The sequence below is a fragment of the Aythya fuligula genome, chromosome 12 (genome assembly GCF_009819795.1).
Source record: "Aythya fuligula isolate bAytFul2 chromosome 12, bAytFul2.pri, whole genome shotgun sequence".
NCBI classification, from domain to species: domain Eukaryota; kingdom Metazoa; phylum Chordata; class Aves; order Anseriformes; family Anatidae; genus Aythya; species Aythya fuligula.
Window position 1 is genome coordinate 8,389,316 of NC_045570.1, and position 25,769 is coordinate 8,415,084.

Here is a 25,769-nt window from a genome sequence, read left to right on the forward strand (position 1 = left end):
TGCGCAATAGCCCTGGACTGAATCTTACCAGTACAGATTGTTTGCTACTCATTTCTTGGTGCAGGTTCAGCTGCGCACGCTGCTTATGTCAACTTGCTGCTGTGTGCCAGCCAAGGGCTGCTTTATTTCAACAAGCAACTGCAAGCTTTGTATCACTTCAGCTTACAGGATGTGGATTGTACCTTTGGCAAAGACAGAAGTTGTTTTTACGGGAAAATAAATGACAAATTTGTTGTCAGAAACCTAGCCGGGGGAAATCAGCCGTATCGGAGGTCTGGACTGTGACCGCAGGACTGACAGTGACACAGGCTGCCAAGAGCAGAACAGAGCCGGGACTGGAAGTGCCTGATGTGTAGCCCTGGAAGTCAGGCTGATGGGAAAGCTGCTTTCTGATCACAGACACTCTCTCATCACTGAACGGACTACAGAAATGCAGCTAAGCAAGCATCAGGATTTTGAATGTAAAGAGCAAAAGAAGAGCTGGAAACAGTGGGAACAAGTACAGCAGGTGGCAGAAAGCCCGAGACTTATGCCAGGAGACTGTTCCATAATCAAGTCTTACAGCTTGCTTGCTTAGAACAGCACGGGTGGCTCACCACCCTTTTCACCAAGAAGCTGGATTTGACTAACAACCAGGTTCTTAAAAGGATTCAAATGAGCTCTCGCTGCAGATTGGAAGTGACAGAGATCCACGCATTTGGCAGTGTAATTCTTCATCTTGAAGGGGTGAAGCACTGGCAAGGGGCTGTTTTGGAGATTAGAACACATTGCAAGAATTAATTTCCCCATTCAGCTGCCTGCCCCGTAGCGAACAGTGGGCTGCTGGTTTTAATTTGGTATTAGCAAATAGACAGAGCAGTTACAGGAGGCGAGTACTGCTGACAACCCTGAGAAGCTACCCAAGAACATCCTTTCACAGATGTGATGGACTGCCTACTCCCCGCCGTGCTGCAGATTGATCCATGCAGTGGTAGACATGATGAATGGTGCAGGAGCAGGAACACTGGCACCCAGCCGCCATCCTGTCCAGGATATTTTTAGCTTCTAGTAGGAATTTGTTTTGGCAAAGGTTCTGAAATATCTTTATATCTAAACTACAGTTCTACTGTAGTATTTTAATCCAATTTAAGAGATCCCACAACTAATAAACAGTTTTGAGCCAAGGGCCAAGAGATTTTTCAATACCTTCTTTTGATCCCATTATGTACTGCTACCTCTTCATAAGTATGCACCAAGCTTGGGTGTGTAGTTTGTTTTCCTCATTCCTGAAATACGCCCTTACCCACCTCAGTATCTGCAGTTTCATCCAGCAGTAGCAGGGAACAAGCAGCTGGAAGGACAACTTCCTGCAATCTGGGTGTGGGGAGAGCATCAAATATGAAACCGACCGCTTCCTACCTTCCTACCCTGGAACCGGACAGCTTTCAAGGATCATCTGGCTTAAAAGCCAGCAAGATGTTGTTTTCCTTTTGGTGCTTCTACTGCAGTGGGCTGCAGTTTACCCAGGAAGCAGCACATCCCCACAATAAAACCAGGGGTTCTCTACCACAGAATAACTCTATACGGGAGCACAAGCCGGTAGCTGACAACAGAAGTTGGAGGCAAGTTCCAAAAACTCAATTCCAAAGCTAGCAGGCTCATGGTCTTGCATTTCAGTTTGACTTCACATTCACCTCCAGGTTCTTAAGCCACAATGCAAATACAGTAATAGACATATTCCCAACTTGGTGTATGCAGAAACCAGACAACTGCTTCATTTTCCAGCAAATAACTTAACCGTAAACATCTCCCGAACTAAATCACAACAAAAGCAGTCAAACCAGTCTGTGTTTTAATGGTAAAGACTGATGCCGTAACTACAAAATATATTAAAATACATAAATAAGGTCATGTAAGAAAAATTAGTGTTTCAAGGTTATACCTCTGCCTTACATAAATACCACATCTGCACTTAAACTCTGAAGCTTCCTGTCCTTTGGCCTGCATAAATACCAGTTCTTGCCTGATGACTTAACTCAAATCCTACCTTTGCAATTACTCCACTCTACAATGGAGCAGGGAACTTAAATGCTTGTCTCGTTTTTGGTCCAGTAACTGCCTACTGCACGGAAACATCACCACTACACAACTGCTGTTCCTCTAGTCGTTTTAAGATGATGCTGTCCCCACACGCATTATCCTGAACAGCACATTAAAGTTGTTGCTTCTTATTGCATCCCGACAAGCAGTGATCACTTGTGTTTTAGGTTTGCCAACTGTGAATAGAAAAGAAAAAAAAAAAAAAGAAAAAACAGTTCAGTTGTTGAGTAAAAAAAAAAAAAAAAAGGTACAAATATTTATAAAGATCAAAATGTAGGGTGTTCTTTCACAAATATTTATACAAACAGCAAAGTCCCACCTTGCCTTTTTCTTAATATATAAATAAAATCATTTCTTTAAAGAATTTTCCATAGCTATATTACAGGGCAGCCTAAAGGACTTGTTGAAAGGGAAATGCTATAAATACAAAACAAAAAACAAAACCAACAACAAACTCTTTCTCCAAAGACCAACAGAACTAACAATAATATAAACAGCCTTGCTTAAGTTGATAGCTTTCTTCCTTTTTTTTTTTTTTTTTAAACTAGGTTATAAATGAAGAACTTAAACACTACTTTACAACTGTTTTAAAAATTGTGTTCAACAAAACTAGTGATTTCTATACCTGAAAACTGCTTTGAACTGTTCTTTCCAAAATACTGTGATCCCAGATTATATTGGACACTCACAGCTCATTGTCACAGGCAATCGGCTAGGACTGAGCAATGAAAGGTTACTTCTACTGATTTAGCTTCAGGGCAAGCAGCCTGCAGCCACTTAGGCAAACCAGGTGGCCTCTGAGATGCATCTTATCTGCCCCAGTGGGATCCAGGACTCCCCGTGCCCTCCCAATATGCATACTTACCACGTAACCTGCCTGCCCTCTGGATTGCTTGGTTCACGGCTTTCAGATTATTCAACAGCTCAGTGTGATTGTTGCAACGAATTTTGTATTGATTTATTAAATCTCTATTAAGATCATACAGCTCGATGTACCGTTTTTTCATGTTTTTCCTGGGGGAACAATCAGCACAGTTAGTTGAATCTCTAGGGACAAGAAAATAATTCCTGGTCTGTCAATACAAAGGTGTAACACTGCATGGTTGTGATGGCTGCCACCATTACCTCCATGGCTGCAGCTACAGGACAGCAGACTTGTCTAGACGTGTTGGTTAACCTCATTATTTAACTGAATAAGGAGTCTATTTTTGTAGTTACGTTCTCCAAACAGGAGATGCCACGTTCCCCAGTGAAAGTGACACTGCTCTGCAGAAGTTCCGACCTCTTCACTGTCACCCTTCACAGTCAAGGCAGGAAATTAGCAAACACACAAGTCAGAGTGAAGGGACTGGCACTTAAAATTTATTTCCTGGTGTTCTCATAGGTTCACACACCACGGACAGCTTTTAATTCCTTCTTCCCTTAATGTGTCTTTTCTAATATATCACCTTCTCAAGGCCAACTCTCCCTGCCTGTTCCACGCTAAGCCCCTAACCCTGCCCTTTTGCCTTCCCCAGGCTAAAGTTCCCCAGTTTTCTACCTAAAAATCAGCTCATGGTGGGAGCAGCCAAGGTACCAATTCTGCATGAAGAATTGTCACATCCACCACACCACACAAACGCTTTTGTGCTTTTTTTTTCTGCCTGAAAAGCAAAGGCTGGCTGTTCTACACACAAAACATATGAAGTGGCAACTGCTCACATGTCTCCCAGGAGTCGCGCATCTTCCGCCTGAACCAGCATGCTGCGGATGAGGTTGGAGTGCTCGGCCATGTCAGCAGTGAGCCTCTGATTCACTGAGTGGTGCTCGTCCACCTGTCCAAGGAAAAAATTCGTGAGAAAAGGCCCCCTGCCATTCTGGGCATACAGGAACACCTCAACTCAGCGCAAGAGGAAGTAACATCCCACCTTAACCTACCTGCATCCCTAGCACCATCCTCCTTCCCCTAACCCCTGGCTGCCAGGGCAGTACCTTGTCCCACAGAAAGAAGTGCTCTGCTAAGATGCAGACCTTATGCCCTGACCCAAATCCACAACTGTCTTCCAGACAATATATTTACATTATTCTAAGTGCTCAGCTACTGGGGACCAAGACCCTGTTCCATACAACAAAGAATAAAAAGAAGACTGAGGGAACCCCTTTGTCCTTTGCACAGAATACACAGCGCACCACTGCTGGCTGATTTACACCAAGAAGATAAAGCAGCTTAGAGATCCTCAGCTTCTCCTCTCACACCAATGTCCCCAGTGACTGCTTAGCTGCCATTTTAAAATGCCCAATGCTTCCTCACCTTGACCAACACTGTCTTCAGCTCCTCAAAGTACGCAGGGAAATCTGCTTCCACCTGCAGATCTTCAATTGCCAGAAAGGAGGCCATTGACTGGATAATGTCACCAGCTAAATCAATATCATCCGTGCTAATTGAAATCTGTCAGAAAGGACAAGAAAGCACTTAAAGGCTCTTCCACAACCAAATATCTCTTGAAACTGCTCAGCAGGACTGCCTCTAGAACAGACATCAAGGCTCAAAGCAGTTCACTCTAAGAGGCAAGATTGTTCCAGGAATAAGCTCTAAGGCTTGCTGGAGATAAGGAGACACCAATTTCAAAGGGGCTTTTATTTAGGCTTGAGGAAAAAGGAATTTGTGCATACAAGGCCAGTACAGGAGTTATGGGCAGCCCCTGGGCCTCAAATTGTGGCTTCCCACTCTGTGTGGGAACAAATACCTTCCTACAGATCTGTAGGCTAAACAATTTGCTTTGTTGAGTGGCAATGGAATTTCACCCACTAAGAGTAACACAGACTCAAAAGTTGCCAAAATCATCCGTGGAACTTGAGTACTTCCTCTGTCTGTTCAGTCCTCCTACAATTTTACAGCCTCCCCTTGGCACCACCTTTAAGTTTCACTGGTGTATAGTTACATGGCCGTTCCCCTCATCTCTGAAGTTACTCACCTCTCCGCCAGACTTGATTTTGATGAAGAGCTGACCTGCGTTACGAAGGGAAGTGAAGCAAACCTGAAAGGGAGCACTCTGAAACTCTGCATCCTCTGGCAGCAAGAAGCTCTGGTTCAGCCACATAACAATCTGGCAAAAAATAAAAATAAAACAAAGAATGAAGAGCATCAGCCATCACCTGTGCAGAAAATCTAGAGAGCCATGCAGTGCCCTTACATGTGCACAGGGCAGCAGGGCTGTTCAGGGTAGCTTGGGAGTTTCATTCACTAAGTTTCATCCCCTAAATGCATGTCATGAACTTGCTAGGGTGGGGACAGTTGGCTCACTGCTCCTAAACTGAATATATTTAAGGAAATCAAACCTAACAATATAAAACCACAGCTCAAGGTCAAAGCATAAGACCAGGCCTGGAGACTGGAGAAAGCTAGGAAGCAAGCTTGGTTCTATTACAAGAATTTAAAGGAAAGCGTGTTTCATCTTTTTTGTTTGTTTGGTTTTTGTGTTGGCTACTTAATGCAGGAAAGGTGACACACATATTGCAAAGCCTCACCGTTATGAGGGAAATGGCCAGCTCTGATCACCACCATCCCACAATTCAGATCTTTCAGAACCAAAACTACAGCACCACTGCTCAGCTGCTAGGTATCTGAGCCATTACCTGGGCCTTTATCCTGTTCTCTATTTATAACATTCATCACTCACTACAGGGATCCTGCCACTGGCACTCTATCAGTCATCACAGAGCAAACAAGATAATATCTGAAATACCTCATGATCTCAGGTCATTATTTCCTGCAGCTGCAGGAATCCCTGAAGCTGGGAATGTCTCAAGTGAGGCATTTTTAAAAATTAAAACAAAACAAAACAAAAAAACCCACTACCAAGTCAAGCTGTAACATACAGACTCCAAAGGCTAGAAACGCAGTCCACTGCATAATAATCTTTGCTCTTGGAAATCTCAAGCTAACTGCAAACCCTTCACTTGCTATGAAAAGCATCATCAGTAAACAGGACTAGAAATTAGGATTTAGAGCAGAAACTCACCCTCTGTGGCCTCTCATTCATTGTGCAGTTAACAAAGCTCAGCGGCTCCGTGGCTGAGTCTGGGCTGCTCAGGGCATACATGGAGAAGCGGGGAAGCTGCCTCGTCAGCTCAAAGACATGGAACTGTGTGCTGGAAGCAATCAAAAGGGAAAATACAGAGACAATTACAAACATAACAGTGATTCACCTATTTGCAAGGGCTCCTGGTTCTTTTTTTACCTGGGTATAAACATCCACAGCTTCCAGCAATGCAACCAACGGGTTACTGCTGGAAAGCAGCTGGATGCAGTAGAAATTGGATATTCCAGGCTTATCGCATCTCTTTACGAGGTTGAATGATTCCTCCCTATTGCTTTCACTTTCCATAATCCTTCCAATGAAATATATTCTTTAGGCTTACACGTTTAAGGTTCCATTATGTGACTGGGTATTTTATGAACAGCCTTTCTGAACTATTAAAAGCAGTAAATTAGACAAACAGAGGAAACAAAAAAAAGGAATTCAGTTCCTTCTGTTCTTCTGCAGTGCTTGGCCAGCACTCAAAATACACCTCCCTGTTTAGCGAAAGGATGCTGCTTCCTGGGACGCCGCCAGTTCTGGCAGATGTGAGCAGGGAGAAAGTTTTGGGTTTTTTTGAAAGTATATACGAAGAGGAAACTGGAAAAACATTGTCTTGAAATCAGGCATATGCTGCTTTCTACTTGCCCCAAAGTCAAATGGGTTCAGGGTTACTTTTTATCTTGAAAGACAGCACAGTGACTCCAGGTTTACCCAAGTATTATGGTAAGAGCTGCCACCATTCAGGCCCCTGGAGCAGCAAACCCTTAGAGCAGGCAGTCTGGATACAGCCTCTGCCTCTCATGGCTCCCTCCAGAGATCCACAAGAAAGCAGGCTTGGACAAGAAGTCAAAGGCAAAGCCAGAGCACAGCAGGTCCCAGTAACCAACTGGACCAGAGCTCAGTGAAACAGTATTTTTAAGAAAGTATTCCAGCTCGCCTTCCACTAACAAGAGAAGTGAGGCATCAGGGAATTAACGGTGCAGTTCCCGTGGGACAAGCATGAAGCCACATCACTGGTGTTTCCTGTCACACACTGGAGACCAGCAGAGTTCACAACACAAACCTCACCTGTTCCTGTAACCCACGAAGGCTTTGATGTGCAAATCCACGGGGACATCTTTGGGTGGAGTAAGGGGAACCCGAACACAACCTGAGAGGTTCTGGAGACTGGGGTGTACCACGTGGCTCTCTCCTTCAAATATGCCTTCAGCAAAGATCAGCACAGCACGGATGATTGTGTCTTAGCAACGGAAAGAAAAAATAGTTTCTAAATTAACAGCTGTCCTCTTGAAAAAAAATCTTTTTTTTTTTTTTTTTTCCCCAGAATTAAGCACAGGCAACTCTTTACAGCCCTCCTCTAAACTGTTAACATATTGCAAATGACCAGCACTACCACATCTGGATCTGATTGCATTCTCAACATACCTAGTGCTAGGTGAATAGGCTGCTTTGGGGCAGTTTCTGTCTTGCAGCTGAGGTCTAGCTGCATTCATGCAACACCCTCACGAGCACAGAGACTTAACTGAACACAACCTGAGCTCAAAGCTACTGTGGTAGTCTCTGCATTCCTTACACAGTTTAACACGTACCAGGTAATCCACCCATAAACAACCAAGATTGTCCATTAATTTTTGGAACAGATTTTTTTATGTTGTTTTGCTCAGCTGTTTTTTGTTTGCTTTTTACAACAAAAATGTTGTGACAGAAGCGTATCCCTCTATACTGACCACTGCACTCATTCTTTCACAGAGGAATAGCACGGTGTTCCTTTTTTACTCTTTACAGTCAACACAAGGAATGTTGCAGGGATCACCAAAACTCATTTCATCTAAGTTAAATGTTAATTGCCTTGGAAAACAAAACACAAGAAGTAAATTCCAGCAAACTCCTCCCCCTTCCCCAGACCCATCAAAGGAGCACAGCTGATTCAAAACTGTGAAAGGAAAGCAACCACATAGGGGAAATTACAGACAATAAAGGGGAGACAGGCAAATCATCAGCTAAATATAACTAAATGTTTGCATGAATTTACATGGAAATAAATGCCAATGGTTGCAGGGTACCACTCACCATTTGTGGTGGAAATACACAGCTCCACGTGGGCAGACTGGCTGTCAGAGCCCAGATTAACTGACAGGGAGGTCTGGAGTTGGGTATTTGCTGGAATCACACCTCTCTGCCCATCAGCTTCCTTCAGTTGAGTGTTCTGTTCAGCCTGTTCCAAAACACATACCCTTCAGTATCAGAATTTCAAGATTTTCATTCAAGCAACCTAGAAAACGTGTGTAAGTCAGTTCTCTTTTCCTGCAGGAGAAGGCTGCAATGCCCAGACACCTCCCATATTTATAAACAGCAGCTGGATTAGGCATGAAGCTGTGGACCCTTGTGCCACGATTTGTTCAAGTGCTTTCTTGTTGATGGAGCTCAGCTCTGTACCCAAACCTCCATTCAGAAAAGCACTTTGCATATATTTAACTTTAAGCAAAAATTCCATGCTTTTGCTGCGGTGGTTATTTACTTTTCAAACATAAGCCTGCTCTTCCCTCAGACTATTTTTCAAAGCCCTGTAATTCTGCACCTTCCCCATCAAGCCACAAGCGCGCTGCCGGTGTACCTTGGCAGCGCTCTCACACAATCCTCTCCGACTCCCAAGTTGGCTTAGGCATGGAAAATTACAATTTTCAGTCGTAAGCTGATGCACAGGGCTGAACAAAACCCAGCTCCAAACCCAACTGCTCCAGTGAGCTGATGAGGCAAGGAGCACGTTACTTACTACAGAAAGAAAAGCAAGTTCTGAACTTGCACAAGGCGCGAGCCAGACGTGCAAGCAGGAATCCCAGGCAGACAATCTCACTGCTGATTGCAGGTTACAGCTCTGACTTGTCCAGGCTGCCCCACGACCTCCTCTCAGATTACAATAGATTTATAGCAATGGGAAGACAGGTTTTAGCCCTACACATTGTTTAAATAGTACCTTGGCGTTTTCCTCATAATTTCTTAATTCCAGGAGCAGATTTTGTTTCTTTTGGCTAAGTTCTCGGATCAGGTCCTGCTCAGCACTTGTATCCATCAGGTTTCCCTTCATCTCCTCACCTCCTGGCAGATAGCCTCGGACTGCACAGAAACAAAACACACAGAAAAATCTGACACCTGTAAAGAATACGCTGCCCAACGGCGTAACCCCAGTTAAAAGTTGTAGGAACACAGAAAAACACATTCAGGGTGCACAATGCCCTCCAATAAAAGGGCTCACTTTATTATTTGCAGGTCAATCATTTCTTTTAGATGAGAGCAAGCCAGAAAATACACTGATACACAGAAAAACAATGTTCTCAATCCTACAATTGACCTCGTGTGAAAGGAAGCCAGTCCCAAACAGAACTCTAATGACACGCAATGACAAGCATTGTGAGAATGCAGAGGCTTGCCCATACAGTGTTTATTTTTGTATTATGATTTAGTAATTATTAATATTATTTACTATTACTATTTAGTAGTGCCTTTTTTTTTATTAATTAGTTTCTGTTTATTCTTTATTTTTAGCCCTGCCTAAAGGCTCCAGCCTAAAGGGATCCCCACTGTGCCAAGGTTTCCAACACACACGTCAGAAGAGCATGATCATGTTGGTGAAATTAACCTACTAGGATACTGCATACAACATCCCCCTTCTGTAAGCCTGGGAAAAGGGTTTCAATGCTGAAGCCAAAGTCCAGCACTTCCCAGCAGCCTGTGATTAAGAGACAGAAAAACACTGCGCTATTTAACAAGGACAGGCTTTTGTTCCAGTGGGCTGTGCCAGACCTGTTTGTCTCAGGTCATTGAAGCCAAGCAGTTGGATAATCACACCAGTGCCTTTCCTGGAGCCATCGTGCATGCCCGTAAATTCGTGCTGAACTTATTTAAATGATCTCCAATCATATCTGTTTCCAGTCACAGTAACCAGGTCTCACTGCCTGAAAGTCTGGTGGGACAAATCCACCAGTTCTACAGTCTCAGAAGAGAAATTCCCAGGAAACAAAGGGCTGTTGACATCCAAAATTTCTAATACAATTAACAACTCATCTTTCGAACAAAACCAAAATACATGCACCTTAAGCTCTCTAACCCCCTTTATCCACTGTTAAGCAACCCAACAACTAGCACATATTTCCCATATATTGATCTTTCATAATGTTGCCTGAAAAACTGTGGTCTTTACTGAGCATGTTCCTCTTTGCATTATTAGGAAGGGACATTTTCTATTAGGCAAACAAATTCTGATGGCTTCTTGGACCATAATGAAATGCACACTGATTATCACGGAGAAAGCGATATTCAAAGTCCTGTTTGCAGATAGCCTAACACAAAATTCCCTTAACTTTGCACAAAGCAAAGGGAATTTGGCACACAAAAATGCCTGTGGAACCGAAACAGCGGTTAGGTAATCTGAGATGACGTGATGTGCCTGATATCACTGTGTGTTAAATTAGTATCCTGAACAATGCTCTTACCTTCACCGTCAACTGAACAGCAGATTAACTGGGTGCTCCCATCCATCCTGTAATCCCCCTCCACCACACCTGCAATCGAGGAGGCAAAGTTGTCCTTAAAAATGACCTCCCCCGTTCGGTCACTGCGCGCATCAACCTGGAACAGCAAAGAGTTCCAAGACACAGCATGAACAAATAAGCTAGCTCCAAAATAAATGCCACACCATACTCCGGGTTGTTAACTGAAAGCCAGCTCCACTCACGGAACTGCAGATGGATGAACCTGCAGTTCTGCTGATCAGAACGCTCCAGATGAAAAATGTGTTATCAAATGACCTCTAGACAGACTCAGCCAGAAGGAACTGCTCTTCAGAGATACTTCCCCAAGTTACAAACAACAGGAAAAAAAAAGTCATCTGCAAGCCTGCACAGGGAAGGTTGTGCACATGTGGATGCACCAAACTGTAAATAACCTTAATGCAGTATTTACAGTGTCTCGTCTTATTTGCTGTCCTTGACTGATGAACTACCTTTACGCACATGTCACAACCTTTAGTTATCTTTTGATGGAGAAGGGAGCTCAGGTCTGTGGATAGTGTCTCTTGCAAAGCATGGGACCAACATTACTCTTTCTAGGAGCTAGGGACTGTTTCAGACCAACACGCAGGGTAGAGACTGCCAGTTGAAAAGAACAGAAAAAGGAGTACAGCAAGGAGAGGTTCTCTCTTTAATGATGTTATACACCTAATCCAACATAAATTACAACATATCTGGGCTCTAGACTGCCAGCTTGATATGAAGTTAATTAAATTCCTCCAGGCTAATGAGAGTAATGAGAGGTGCTAAGAAAGAAGCACAGATTTACCAAAAAAAAAAATTTGCAAGCTGTGTCCAAGAGAGATTTGGCAGCTAGAACAGTCATTTCTGGCAAAGGGAAATACCAAGCAACAGGCTTAAGAGACTAGACCGAGCTGTATAGCATGCCTTTACATAGGATTAAATAATACTTTGATGGATTTACTCTAATCCTGCCACAGTCAAGGCCGACGCCGTTCTCCTCTTACATAACCACTCCTTTTTTCCCCTGTAGTTTGAGAACATTCAGGGTGCACGGCACATTATTAGCATGCACCCAAGACACAGCCGAAGAGACTTGAGATCTGTAGGATGTGGCGTATGATCTCTGCTACTATAGAAACAACTTGCCACACCTTAGCAATTGACTCTGAAGCAAGCAGAGGAAGATTTTCTCTGACTGATCTTGCATTTGGCACAGGATTCGCCAGACAAACTAAGTTTACCATAATAATACTTCAGCGCTCATTTTTCAACAGTCTTTTAATATTTTGTCTGTTCTACTTCAGAAAAATTAACAACCCTGTTAAAACACAGCTTCCAGATTTACACCTCCTCGTTTTTCCCCAGTATGAGCTCACCTTCCCATTGGACCAGCCAGTGATCAACTCGCACACCCCATCAGAGTTGAGGTCAAACGCATGTATGCTCATCGCGTGGTTCTTAGACTGAGGACAGAAAACAAAGAACAAACTACAATGGGGTATGTTTTCTAACCTGCACATGCTTGATACATGCAAGACACTGAAGAATGAGTCCACAGAAAGGAACAGAAAAACTTCTCTTAAAAGGAAGTTACAGCATCACTATCTGCAAGATCACACACATCTTCGAAATCTTTCGCTCTCGCATTATGAATCTAGTCCACTGCTCTCAAAGAACCTGATTTTTCCCTTGAATAATTTTCATCCAAGCAGATGATTAGAATTCAGAAAGTATAAAAAACAGATTTTCTAGAAAAAATATCAGTTTCAACATTTTCATAAAATGAGACCACTGAGGAAAGCCATTAACCTCTTCCTGCCACCTCCCAAGGAATCCTTCTTAGTGCTATTGAATAGGCTGTTCTAATCTGTGCTATATTAAGAATATTAAAATGAAAGCTCTTCCCAACAGTGATTAGCTACAGCAACTCCTTGCTTTTGATGTAGAAAAATTAGCTTTGAACATATACAATGCAAGATGAATTCGGTCTTTGAAAAAGAGTTTATTGATTCAACAATGCAGCCAGAAGCATTTTCTAACAAATAGTTCACATTTTGCTGTTGCATCTCTGTTCCTTAAGTGACCCTGCAAAGCTGAAGCATCCCCAGATGTACGGTTTTACCAGGGCTGTTAAAGCCATCATCAGTAGTCCCAAAAGTGCTGAAGGAACTGACACGTTACTAATTTTGCATGCATCTATAAAAATGGGTAGATTTTGTAACAACAAAGTTACATTAATTGCTATGCTCAGAAGAAAATTTCAAATTCTTCTGAGGAGTTTTGGTGTTACCAGAACGACCAGAGACTAGCCACCAAACCCACAGGAGAATTCAAACTTTCTGTGATGTCATTCCAGCATTGGACTAACCTTAATCCTCCAGTAGCGGGCTGTCTTGTCATAAACTCCGACCGTCCCGTTAGAAAGAGCATAGCCAAAGCGACTGCCGTACATGGGGCTAAGTGCTGTAACAGTCTTGTGGGGGAAAGGGAAAGGGCAGACAGAGAGAGAAAATACACGAATCAGGCAGGACACATCTACTTCTGCATCTTCAAGTACCAGAGAACAGACTATACGCCATCTCTATCACATGAACTGTACATTAATTGAAATTTAAGTCTACTATACAGAGCACTAAATATTGAAATAACTATTTTTAAAACTCAATTTAACATGACCAAAGGCCTTGTAGGATTTCCCCACACAAGCTGGATTGCCAATGTTAACATGCAATTCAGCAAAGATTGCAGAATTGCCCTCAAACTGTGTTTTTTGATCAAATATTTACTACCACAATCAGCAGCCCAACTGCTCACAGGATTCCTGTGGTCATCAGTGCTAATACATTGCCACCGAAAACCTGCTCCAGACACACAACACTCCTTAAATCTTCAGGATCTGCGGATGCCAAAGAGTTCAACGTGACACGGGCTGGGAAAGCCCTAGAGATATTGGTAGAAAACCTTTGCCTAAGATTAGCAAGATAAAAATTAACAGCTCCCACGGTCGGAGTTTTTCAGGAAGACAATTACAACAGCGGGCTGGGTATTACCTGAACAAGCAACAGCTCCAGGAAAAGACCTGAGAGCCATAACCCAGACCATTTCTCCCTCCTTCTGAGAAGCATTAATTCACAGTTCTTCACTGAGCAAGGTCTCTCAGTGCTTGAACACGCATCCTTTCACCTTGCACAAATACTAGAGATCTTAATGTTGGGAGGAACAAGCACAAGAGTCTGTCTGGTCTCCCATACAAGGTAGCTCATGAGATTTCCTTAAAATTAACTCCTTCTTGAACTCCAGCACTTCTCTAAAAACCAGACCTTGCTGTGAAGACTCCCAGTGAAACTGAATCCACCCCTGCCTCTGCTGAAGTCACAGAGAAGGTAGCAATCATCCCCACCATTTAGCATGTGCACCTTAGTGTCTGCTTTCAGGCTACAGCCACTCCACATTGCTATGCGTGGTGTCCTTAATCAGAGCTCTTGGCAACAATTCAGTCCTACAGGCGGGTGTCTGCAGACAGTCATGAAAGCAACATGTAAGCTGCATTAAACTCAGCTGACTGTGCTCCTGGATTTTTTTTGCTACAGAGCACGGTTTCCAAACCCTTCACCATTCCCTCTCATGGACCTTCTCCAAAGCCTTTCCCAAGCAACAAGAAGCAATTAAACACAGAAAATGCAAACTATTCAAGTCTTCCAATATGTGTACAATGTGCAAAGCCACCGTCTCCTGCACTTGCCTTCCTAAAAGGAAAGGTTTAGGTGCAGCTGTGCCCTTTCAAATTAGAACAGTAAGACTGTAACAGGCCTCTTAAGGCTCTACAGGTGTGAATTTGAAACAACTCTACTGTAGATCTGGAAGCAAACGATACATGAGAGTGATGGACCATTCACTTCCTCTTAACTGGAAATCCCAACATGACTCTGGATTGTCTGTTGCACAGATATTGGGATGCATTCTGTTATGCCCAGTTCTAATTCTAGCTATATTAACAGCTCCTTTTCCTGGAACACTGCCCTCATTCATCCTTAAGAGCTCTTTCTAAGTCGTTTAATAGCTAACTAAGCCTTTTAGCCCTAACTCTGGCAGCAAGGAGTCCTCAGATCTTCAAGGACAAAGGTTGTACTCCAGGCACCACAAAAGTGCAGCCCTCTTTGTGCAGCCAGCGTACGACCAACTGCAATACAAACCTCCAGTTTTGCCTGGGTGGCCCCCTTGTACACAGCCACACACCGTGTGGATACACATGGGGACAAGTTGTCCCATCATGATTGTGTCAACACTTTTGAGGAAAACAGCAGCAGAAGACGTCCTGTTGCTCAGGAGGCACTAAGAGCTTCGGGCAGTGGGCTCCTTCCTGGAACCACAACCACCTTTGGACAGGGCCCTGCTTTTCAGTCAGACAATAATTACTTTCCTTAGTCTGGTTAAAGGTTTGTAAACAAATAAAAAAGCAAGAAACCCCGTGCAAGTGTTATTGAAGATGTTGTTAAACCCTAACTTTTGCAATGCTAGCTGGATAGATACCGTGCCAAACCGTTAAGTAACTATTTAACTACACAATACATTTGAACCAGAGTAACCAGAAAAGCTTTATAGTACACAACATTTTCAACTTCATCTGTGTAATAAACGTAATAAACGTTAGCTAGAAATAATTTACCTCTGTTTCTGACATTTCCGCCACAATCTCATCTTCTTTAAATACTCTGATATCAAAATCTTCAGAGCCAACAAGAAGCTGCAAAAATAATGAAATCTACCTTAACAAGGCTTAATCGAGGCAAGAAAATAAAAATCACAGACTGTTGTACGGAGAAAGCAAATAAATATTCCAAGTCCAGCAATGGAGAGGTTTCAACAGCAATAGGAAATGTTGCCAGCAGAACAAAGGGCACCCTCAGTCAAGAAAAGCTTTCAGAAGTTCCCCATTGATTGAGTACTAGTCACACTTTTTCGGCAAGATGGACCCTACAAAAGCACCGTGAAACATCTGGGGTAGGAATGAGAAGAGATACTTTGGAGCATCAGGGCTATGCTATTTTCTTGCTGTTATCATTTGTAACCACAATTATAAACACCAAAATACTGCGTTGCCTGTGCTGGAGCAGGGGGCATACAAAGTTCTGACTTACTACAAACTTACTACAAACAGCTGGAAAACCTTTCACTGACCAGCCAGCCCTCGTGTAAATGCTCAAACCCAATGAACCCAAGTAAACATCACTGCCTCTCCTACAGATGGTGGCTGCCACTACCACAAAGCAAGGGCAAAGTGGGCTTTAGCTTGATGTAAATGATTACACAGATAGGACATCAGCAGTGAATCAGGTCTTTCGCATTCTCACTCCTTATCATCTCTCTATTTATTAGCTTGTTTCCTATTTCCTAGGTTTGAGCAGGTAGAAGGTATTAACTGAAAAGGAGAAAGCAAGGAACAGTCCTGCACCCATCTAAACAATGACAGAAAATGATATATAAATCAAAGCTTAAAACTCAGTAGTGCCTTTCCCCACTGGAACCAATGAGCCTTCCATCTTTACTTGGCAGAATGGATACAAACACATACCAAAATTGGATTTAAATAAATAAATAAATAAGCAAGACTTTTCTTCTTCCAAGGTAAAGGTGCTTCAAATTATGACAAACTAAATTACACAAGCCTAAGCTTACTGTAGCTATTGAAATAATTTATTGCAAATAAAATTGTAGAGATTTCTTGACAAGCCATGACTCCACCATCGAGCAGCAACTAGCTAAATGCACAGAAAGCCACATCAGTTACTGGTGACCCTGCATCACATACAGGTGCCTAGAAGATGCTTTACTAATTTGATTTTATTGAAGTTGTCCACCTTGGTGACTTTCATGCCCCTGGACTCAAACGTGAAAAAGTAAGGAAAAACTCCCACTTCGTCCCCCTAGTCTCTGACACTGTTTACTTTCTCCCATCTTGCCAATCTAACATCCTAAGACAGTGACTTGAACAAATCAGTTGTGCTAGCTATTAAATGACAGAAGTCTAGTCACACAGGTTTAAAAATCGGTCCATTTTAAATGTAGACATACATGTATTTTCATGGGGGAAAAACAGAAATAAAGTTAGCACATCCACTTATCAGATAAAACAAACAAACAAAAAAAATCAATTTCAGTTGTAAACCAGGTGCAGTTTCACATAAACCACAGCTTACAAAAAATCTTGTAGACATTTAATAGTAAAAAGAACCCAAAAAATCTCAGAAAATGGATGCTGGGCTAACTGGCTGTGTAAGTTGGTTGGTTAAGGCATCCAACCCTGCCTAGCTCAAAGCAGCAACAGATTATACCAACTGCTGAGACTGAACCTTTGTCAAGCAGAAAAACAGAACAAAAAAAGCACTTAGAAGCCCAAATGCAAAACATTTACAGATAACACCACCGATCAGTTTCCCTGTTTTCTCACAGAAGGCAAGAACCTTTATCCACTGCCTTTGCTTTCTATAGCCATCACCCTTTCTATAACCATTTCTTTAAAATGCCCTAAAAGAAGCTGTGCTGAAATTGATTGTAAAACCTGCAAGATTTTCTGTTTCCTAAAGATCCCAATCAAACAAAGGGTCTGCACCAGCACAGCAGCTATAAGAAACACCGAAGATGTAGAGGCCATGTACATGTCACTATAAACATGACATAGTTCATAGTTCAAGTTCAACATCACAAATGAGGACTTCCTGGGAATTCAAGAGAAGAGCTTAAATTAATTCTGATTAAAATTGGAAGATGACAAAAGTACGTACTTCTAGCGTGGTGACTTAAAAGGTTATTTATTTGCATCTGAAGCATACTAGGAAGCCATTCTTTTTTCTTTAAGAGTCATGTTTATAGCCAAGATCCTTCAATTCACACAGGATGGAGGAACATTTACAAAAACAGAAGATGCCACCCAAATTCACATCACCCATCCATCGCAGTCTGCGTGATTAGAACAGCAGCTGTTTCCTATCATGTCTCACATCCTATCAGCAAGATGCGTGCTACTCTTCTCATTTTAAATCCGAAAAGTAAGGAACATACTATTTCCTCACATCACTGTGGAGAAGAAACAGGGAGAATGGAGGCAAAGACAGACTCTGTGATTTTGGCAATCATAAGTGAAGTGCTTCGCAGCACAGCTTTTTAAGGGCTCACTTTCACTGTAAGATGCTTGCGAGTTGTACCTCTGCCACTTAAAAAAATATTTATAAACATGTTCAAAAAATATGACTGAAACAGATGCCTTGCAACTGATGATCAGAGATGTTTCATTGTATTTCCCCTGTATTTCTGGTATAGTTCAAAAAACATGAGAGAAGTTTCCATCGCAGCTGGCCATCTATTCACCAAGGCAAGGCAGCAATACTGTGAAGCCCCCAAATATGCCTTGTTTCACACATTCCAAGTAGTGCCAGAGAGCAGGGCTGCTCCCCATATGCAGATTGAGCAATGGTGCCTGGTTCTGCCAGGCTGGAGCCTGAAAAAGGGACAGCTTCCCCACAGGGATCACTGTCACTGGTAGTATGTCAGTTGTATTTGATAATGCACTTTTTTTTTTTTCCTACCACTATAAGACCATGAAAACAGCTGAATTCACGTGTAAGTGGTTACAAACAAACCTCCGTTTTGCCATCACCATCAAAGTCGCACAGTGCTAATGAACGAACGTTGTCTCCAGTAACCTAAAACGAGAAAGACCATCTTCAACACTGATAGCTGTCAGAAGCTACACTTTTGATTATCTCAGCTGCAATGAGTGCAGTCAAGTACTTGAGTAACATCTGAATGCACTAAATACATGGTCAAACACACAGAATTTAAGCTCTGAAATAAATTAAGAAAGATCTTAGCTGTTCAACAACCAAATTAACATATACTGTATTAAAAAAAATCCACAGCAATTAGTGCCACCAAATGAATCTTTTAATAACATCAAAAGCATTTATGTGTAGCCCTACCGTCCAAAAAAGGTCGTTTCCTTTGTAATCAAAGCCTTGCAGGGCACAGTTGCCACCAATAATAGCAAGTGGAGATGTGATATCTCCCAGCTTTCCAAGAACTATTGCATTGGCTCCATCGGAAACCTACAGAGAAACATTAAAGGAAAACAAAACAAAACAAATAATGTGACATCAGAGCACACCGATTAAAAAAGCTTCCCACATTACCACATTTGTCTCCTTTCTAGCAGTGCCAGAGTCTTGCAGCATAACCTGGGTGTGTGCTCCCCTTCCACTTTGTGGGTGCAGTTACAGCGGGGTTGTCATAAGGCAAGACAAAACTGACAACCACCATTTCTGAAAGGGGCTAACGAGAAACCAGACGTGAAGTCGGGCCCACTGGTGAATTAGGGGGGTTATAAAGCCAAGAATTAAGGTGTTTTGACTAGTTATGCACGCGTGTTGACCATTAACCTTTTACTACAAAGTGAGTTGTGCTGTCATGTAAATCCAAGACCTCTTCAAGTTTTTCCTTATATTTTGATTCCTTGCTAAAACCCACAGTTCCTGTCACTATGTGTGACCTGGAGAGATGAGGGTGAAAAAATGAGCTTAGCTGAGCTCTAGACACTGAGTAAAATGTATAAATTTTGCCTTGCTAGGTTGATGTGTTATGGTAACGTGCTCTCCCTCACTCAAACGTGGGTATACACCCTACTAATGCTTTGTATACACAGGTGCACATCCTATATCCTCACACATACACAGCTAGACACCCTACTAACGCTTTGTCCCTCATGTGTACGCCTCCTAGTAACACTTTATTTTCGAGGGGCAGGCAGCACGCCTCGACTCGCCTCTCGGTAGAACAGCTCCGAGTTGTCGTGCACGTCGTAGGCCAGCAGGCTGGTGGCGGTGCCCACCAGCAGGCAGTCGGCGGCCGGCTGCGGGCGCAGCGGCCCGGCGCTGAGGCAGGAGATGGCCTGGTTGATGTTGAGGAGCGAGACGGCGGCGTCCTGGCCGCTCGGCACCATGCGGCTGGGGCCGGGCCGGTGGCCGGGGCTGTGCGGGCTGTGGATGAAGACCTGAGGGGAGCAGAAGGGGGGGAGGCAGTGAGGGAGCGCCCCGCGCCGCCCCCCTGCTGCTGCCTCTCCACCCCCCCCCCGCCGTTACCTTGCCCGCTTGGGTGGCGGCCGCCAGGCACGGGTGGGTCCCGTCGAAGCGGCCCAGCGCCACGGTGCGGGGCACGAGCTTGTGGCTCAGCTTCAGGGTGAAGACGGGGACCAGCATGGCGGGGGGGGACGGGGACGGGGACCGGGAACGGCACCGCCACAGCGCGGCTCGGGCCTGGGCTTAGCGCCGCCCGCGCACGGAGCCGCGTCACGGGGCGGAGCGGGAGGGGGGGCGGTGAGGGACTGGGGGGTAACTGGGGGCTGAGGGGGCAATTGGGGGGGCAGTTAGGGTGGTGGGGGGCAGTAGAGGCAGTGAGAGAGATGAGGGGGCAGTTAGAGAGCTGGGGGGGCAATTAGAGTGGTGGGGGACAATAGAGGTGGTGAGAGTGCTGAGGGGGCAGTTAGAGTGCTGAGGGGGCAATTGGAGAGCTGGAGGGGCAGTTAGAGTGGTAGGGGGCAGTAAAGGCAGTGAGAGAGATGAGGGGGGCAGTTAGAGTGGGGAGGGGGCAGTAGAGGCAGTTAAGAGTGCTGAGGGGGCAATTAGAGAGCTGGGGGGGCAGTTAAGAGTGGGGAGGGGGCAGTTAGGTGGGGGGCAGCTAGAGATTGGGGGGCAGTTTGGGGGGGTAGTTAGGTGGGGGGGGACGTAGGGTGTTTTGGGGGCAGTTGGGGAGGGCAATAAGATATGGGGGGCAGTTAGGTGAGGGTAGTGAGGTGAGGAGATGGGGAACAATAAGGTACGGGAGGCAATTGGGGGGCAGTTAGGTGGTGGGGTGGTTAGAGGCGGGGGCATATGGGGTAGTTGGAGAGGCACAGGGGCAGCTGGGGGGGCTGGAGGGGGCAATTAAGGGGCAGTTTGAGGGGCATGGGGGCAGTTGAGGTAGCACAGGGGCAGCTAAGGGGACAGCTGGCAAAGCAGGGGGGCAATTGGGGGATTGGGGGGGTTATTGGGGACAGTTGGGGGGCTGGGGGCAGTTGGCGGCACCAGTGAGCCCCATGCCTTCCCCTCGGCTATGCCCTGAGGAGCAGCTCCCCAAGGTCAGGCCGGGTTTTTCAGGCAAGGTGAGGAGGAGAAGAGCCGTGAAAGCCCACCAGGAGTTAAATTCAGCCAGGAAAGGGCCACCTCGGAGCCCTTCTGCCTTCCTCTGCCTGCTGCAGGCTGGCGTCTCCGTCCGTACCGCATCTGTCTTCTGTCCGTCCTGCTGATGTACAGCAGAGCCAGGAAAACGGTGCCATCCCCTTTTTAGCGTTCATATCCCTTAATTTAAAAAGCACAGTTACAGAGAGCAGGACAGTCCCTTCAAGGCACACAGCTATTTTATTTAAAATAAAATTTCAGCGAGCTGTGCAGAGGCAAGGGCCTTCCCAGCCTGTTTTCATGGCCACCGTCCATCAGCTCCGGGGCTCTCGTAAGCACCAGGAGTCACCATCACGCCGACCTGAGGATCCAGCACTTGGTGTTGGCCTCTTTGTAGCTCCCAGGGGAATTCGGCTTTACCAAAACACAGCTGGCACCATTTGTTGTCTTCCTAGGCAAAGCTCGGCTGCGCGAGGAGGAGCTGGCTGTGGCAGTGGCAGGATGAGCATCGCTGCCCACCCAGGAGCTGTTTATTGGCAAAAACTTCAAATATAGCTCGAAATTCACCACGTCCTTATCTGACCGGAGCTTCCTGCCTGATGTTCCCTGGCAAGATGTAAAATCCTGCTCAGATATCGAGCGGTGGGTGGCTGGGTTAAATGTTGGCAAAAATCACTATCACCAACCCTCCGAGGGGGGATAGCGAGGGCTGGGGGAGAAGTGGGGATGGGAATGGGGATGGGGATTGGGATTGGGGTTGGGATTGGGGTTGAGAGAGCTACTGCCTTCCCAAAAGCATTGGCTACGTGAGCTTTTTCCATGGGCACAGGACCAGGGCCACCGCTTGCACGGTTTCTGGCACTGGGCAGATGCAGGCTATGAAGACATCAAGGAGAGCATGGCATCCTTTTATTCGGTGTGCTTGCACGGAGGGGGTTGGTGTTGTGCAAGCTCAGACAAGTGTCTGCTTAACGTCCTGGGGGATTGCTCATCGCTCTTCCCTTGGCTTCTAATTCTGAAAATTAGCAAGTGGGGGAAAAAATGAAATTAAATATGCCCAAGGTAATGATACTTGGAAACTTCAGGTCACGTTTCAGCCAGGGGAGGCGGCGAGCAGTTGGAGCAGGTGAGTTTGAAGTCTGTGGGAACCTGAGAAACACAAAGGGAAGGGAAGGAGCAGGGGAAAAAAAAAAAATCCGAGCTGCACACTGGGAAAGCATCAGGCTGGTGAGTTACGATGATGATGAGAGTTCAGATGATGCCTAATGAAGCAGGCAGTGCCAGCAACGCTGGGCGGTGGGACAGAAAGACACTGGGGTGTCCGTCCTGGGGGGTCAGTGTGAGCCCCAGCTCAGCTCTCGTGAGTGCTCCTATTTCCCAGCCAAAGCTTCATCCATCCTCGCCCCTTGCTCCCCTTGGGGGCTGCAGTTCTGCCCTCATTAGACCTTGAAGTAATTCCCATTAACATTTATGAGAGTTTCAGGATCAAAAAGGGAAGCAGCCCTTTCATCTCCCAGGCGTGCCCAAACAGACATCGCCGGGCCCCAAAACCTGCCAGGAACACCGGGAGCGCCCGGAGCATCCCCCCGGGGTGCCCACCAAGGGGGCTGCAGGGCCAGCTTCGCCCCAGCAGAGCCACCAGCACGTGGTACCGCTCCGCTAGCTCTTCATTAAGAGCAAATAATTAGCAAATCACCACCCTCCCCGCGTGTTTTTTTTTTTTTTTTTTTTTAATTTATTTTCTAAGGGGAAGGCGATGCTGATAGCTGGCGCAGAGATAAAAATACGGCACGAAGCGAAAGCCGCTTGCCCAGAGCCACAGGACAAGCCTCCGAAGCCAGCAGCCTTGAGTCACAGCCCGGTGCGTTGCAACGCGGATCCCAAACAACCCACATCAAAGCCCGGTGCGGAGTTGTGAAAGCACCGCGTTATTGCACGCCGTGCAATTCCCTTTTAATGAAAAGCTGCTAAAAGCCTTCCGACGGGCAGCGGCTCTCACTGAAGGTGCATTTCTCCTGCGAGGGGCTTTGTGGAGCCCACTGAGGGCTGCATTCACCGGGGTGGATGGAAACGTTGTGCCCTGCCTATAGCTGACCCAGAGGAGTGGGCACGGATGGGGCAAGGTGGGAAAGCTCCTGTTTTCCCTATTTCTGGGAAAATAAAGCAGCTTCCATGCGTGATGTCAGCCCGCCGACCTCACGTCGCTCCCAAACGGCTTCCAAGGCTTCGCGCACGCACACTCAGCGCCGTGATTCATCCCCTGCCTCCTCTGCCAAGGGGCTGGCAAGCGCCGGCACAACAAAACAACGCCGGCACCTATTTCCCGTGCTCCAAACACTTGTTTATCATCAGCAAATAATGACCTGAGATACCTGCAAAATGAAAGTCGAGCCTGCTTTCCAAGCAGCAATCACCCCTGTGGTTTCCTCCTGGTTTTCAGCGGTTAGGATGTGTGGGCCGGGCTGGCCGGCTGCTCGTGCCCCCTTGTTTTCCCTATTTTAGAAAAAAAGCTGAGCAGCGAGGTGTGGTGAGGGAACACAGACCCCAGTGAGCGTCCCTGGGGTCTCCAAGCCATGCCCACACCAATTTCATCACCCAGCCCCTGATCCCTATCGTATTGAACTGTGATGCTTGGCTGGAGCAGCCCAGCATCTCCTGGGGATGCTCAGCATGGCCAAAAAACATATTGCTGCTCGAGGGGACAACACCAGGGCACGAGGAGCCTGCGTGTCCTTGGCAGGATTTGCTGCATGGTGGCTGTCACCCGCAGCAGACCCATCACCTGCCCATGGAGTCACCGCTGCCACCTGCTTTCAGCCACCCACGGCCGGGTGACGTGCGTGCCCGTCACGGGATGGTGGCACCTCGCAGCAGAGCACCTGAGCGACTCCGTCACCCGTTCCCCGGGATGGGAAGTCTCCCTCCCGCGGGAGGGAAGCTGCTCCCTTCCTTCATGCAAAGCAGGGGAGAAAAGGGCTCGTGGCCAAGCTGAGAGCAGACGGGGAAGAGAGCGAATGAGTCACACAGCCTGGCTCCAACCTCCCTGTTCCTCGAGGAGATGCCACCAATGTGGCCAAGCCTCCTCGAGGAAAGGGGAAGCATGGGGAGCTGCCTGGCTGCCGGCACGCAGCCCTCACCTCGGCCTCCCCATCCTTTAACACAGCCCCCATCGCCGGGCAGCCCCCCCACACCTTGGCTGTGGCAGCAGCCGTGACACCGGTGCCTCCCGTGGCACCATCCTGTCCACATCCCTCCGTCAGGGTGCACTGGGAGCAATTCCCTGCCTGGCCAAAACTCAGCTCCTTGTCCCAGGAGCAGGGCACGCGTGGGACCTCCCTGTCACATCCCCGTGTGCCCGGGCGGGTGGTGACAACCCCAGCTGATGGCGTGATGTGGGTGAACGGCACCGGCGCCACTCATGTCCCCAGGCACGGCTGTGTTTGCCTGCTCCCAAGCACTCGGGATCATCCCCGTGGGGCCCGGCCACGCCGCGGGGAGCGGCTAACACCCTTGGCACGGCACCTGACCGCTGGCACGGTGACATTCAGCAGCGTGACATTTGTGTGGCACCTCCCAGGAGCTATTTCCACCCACAGCCCGTTGCCAGCAGTGCTGTCTCAAGAGCCGCTCGGGGCCAGATTTGGGAGCTGGACCCAAGCATCTTGCTGATCTGCACGCAAGCAGCCTCGGCATGCATCTTCAGAGAGCCCCAGCCCTTTCCTGCACGGCTTGTCACCTCGCCAGCTTGTCATGTGTGTTGGGGACGTGGGGATGAACATCCACTGAGACTCAGCACGCTGCCGGGTGGCTGGGACGAGGAGCGAGCCCATCAGCTCTGCCTCCCTGAGGCTTTTCTGCGCACATTTCCCACCGGCGCCCAGCTCCGCCAGCAGAGACGCGGAGACGGGGCCGCTGGCACCTTTCCCCACTAGGTCACCGAACAAGCTCCCAACGTGCCCAGACAGCTGGGTGGTAAAAATACTCCCTGGCCCCATGTTTTGGCTGGATTAGCATCGCCTCCAACGCGGCAGCGAGGCACCGCGGGCAAAAGCCCAGCCCGGATAAAACCCTGAAGCAAAGGAGTTTCCCAGCACAGCCACTGTGGGCTGCGGGGACAAGTGCGTTCCCAGGTGCACGGCAGGCACCTGTCACCCCAAAATCTGCTCGTGGGCGATACCAGGAGCTGGTGGGGTGCTTCCCATCACCCCCGTGCCTGGCCCCTGCTTCCAGGGATGCAACTTTAGGGAGCGCCCCGGAAAATGGGATACTCAGAGGGGAGGCACCGGAGCCTGGAGCAGTCACAGTGATTTTTCAGGGGCTCAGTGGGATGCTAAAAGCAGGGTGAGACGTGTCACTAGTGAAAAACCCCAGGGGCAAGGAGGGGGCCACGTTCAGTATGGGGAAAGCCTCCGCACACAGGAGGATGCTCCACGGCTGGCAGAGCCTGCTGGCCGTAGGGCAGTCCCTCCCCGCGTGCTGAAATTGCTTTCATTTCGTCAAATAAACGCATCATTTCGATCGCACCTTCCACCCCGGATCCCCGCAGCTCTTTCGAGTGGGTGAGCAAAGCCAGCGAGCCCAGCGCCCGGCGGCCGCCGGCACAGTTGGCCAAGCCGACGGGCAGCGACGTGGCTCCCCCGCCGCCCTCCTCGCGGCTAATTGAGCATGGAAATTAATTAAGGAGGGTGGGAGGGGGCACCATGGCGGGGTGCCGGAGGGGACGTGGGCTCCGGCTGGGCCAGTCGGGCTCGTTGGTTTTGCTGCTGGCGGGGAGGGCGGCGGAGGCATGGGACGGGGTCTGGGGACCTCCACAGCGAGGAGGGGGCTGCGGTGGGCTCGTGTGATTTTTTGGGGGCTACATCCCGTGGTTTTATCAACGTGGGTGCTACGGGAGG

General features: G+C 47.0%; 1 protein-coding gene across 1 annotated transcript; it reads right to left on the minus strand.

The window, feature by feature from the left end:
* Nucleotides 1-1,814: 1,814 nt before the first annotated feature.
* Nucleotides 1,815-19,947, minus strand: BBS2 (Bardet-Biedl syndrome 2). The gene is made up of 17 exons (XM_032195853.1): nt 19,801-19,947; nt 19,485-19,712; nt 18,646-18,771; nt 18,307-18,369; nt 15,336-15,413; nt 13,038-13,142; nt 12,046-12,132; nt 10,631-10,766; nt 9,115-9,254; nt 8,211-8,355; nt 7,209-7,380; nt 6,081-6,210; nt 5,034-5,165; nt 4,370-4,507; nt 3,781-3,893; nt 2,945-3,093; nt 1,815-2,255 (listed from the first exon to the last, which is right to left on the minus strand). Exons 1-17 carry the CDS (start codon nt 19,915-19,917, stop codon nt 2,149-2,151), a joined length of 2,166 nt encoding a protein of 721 aa, XP_032051744.1. The 5' UTR covers nt 19,918-19,947; the 3' UTR covers nt 1,815-2,148.
* Nucleotides 19,948-25,769: the final 5,822 nt, after the last annotated feature.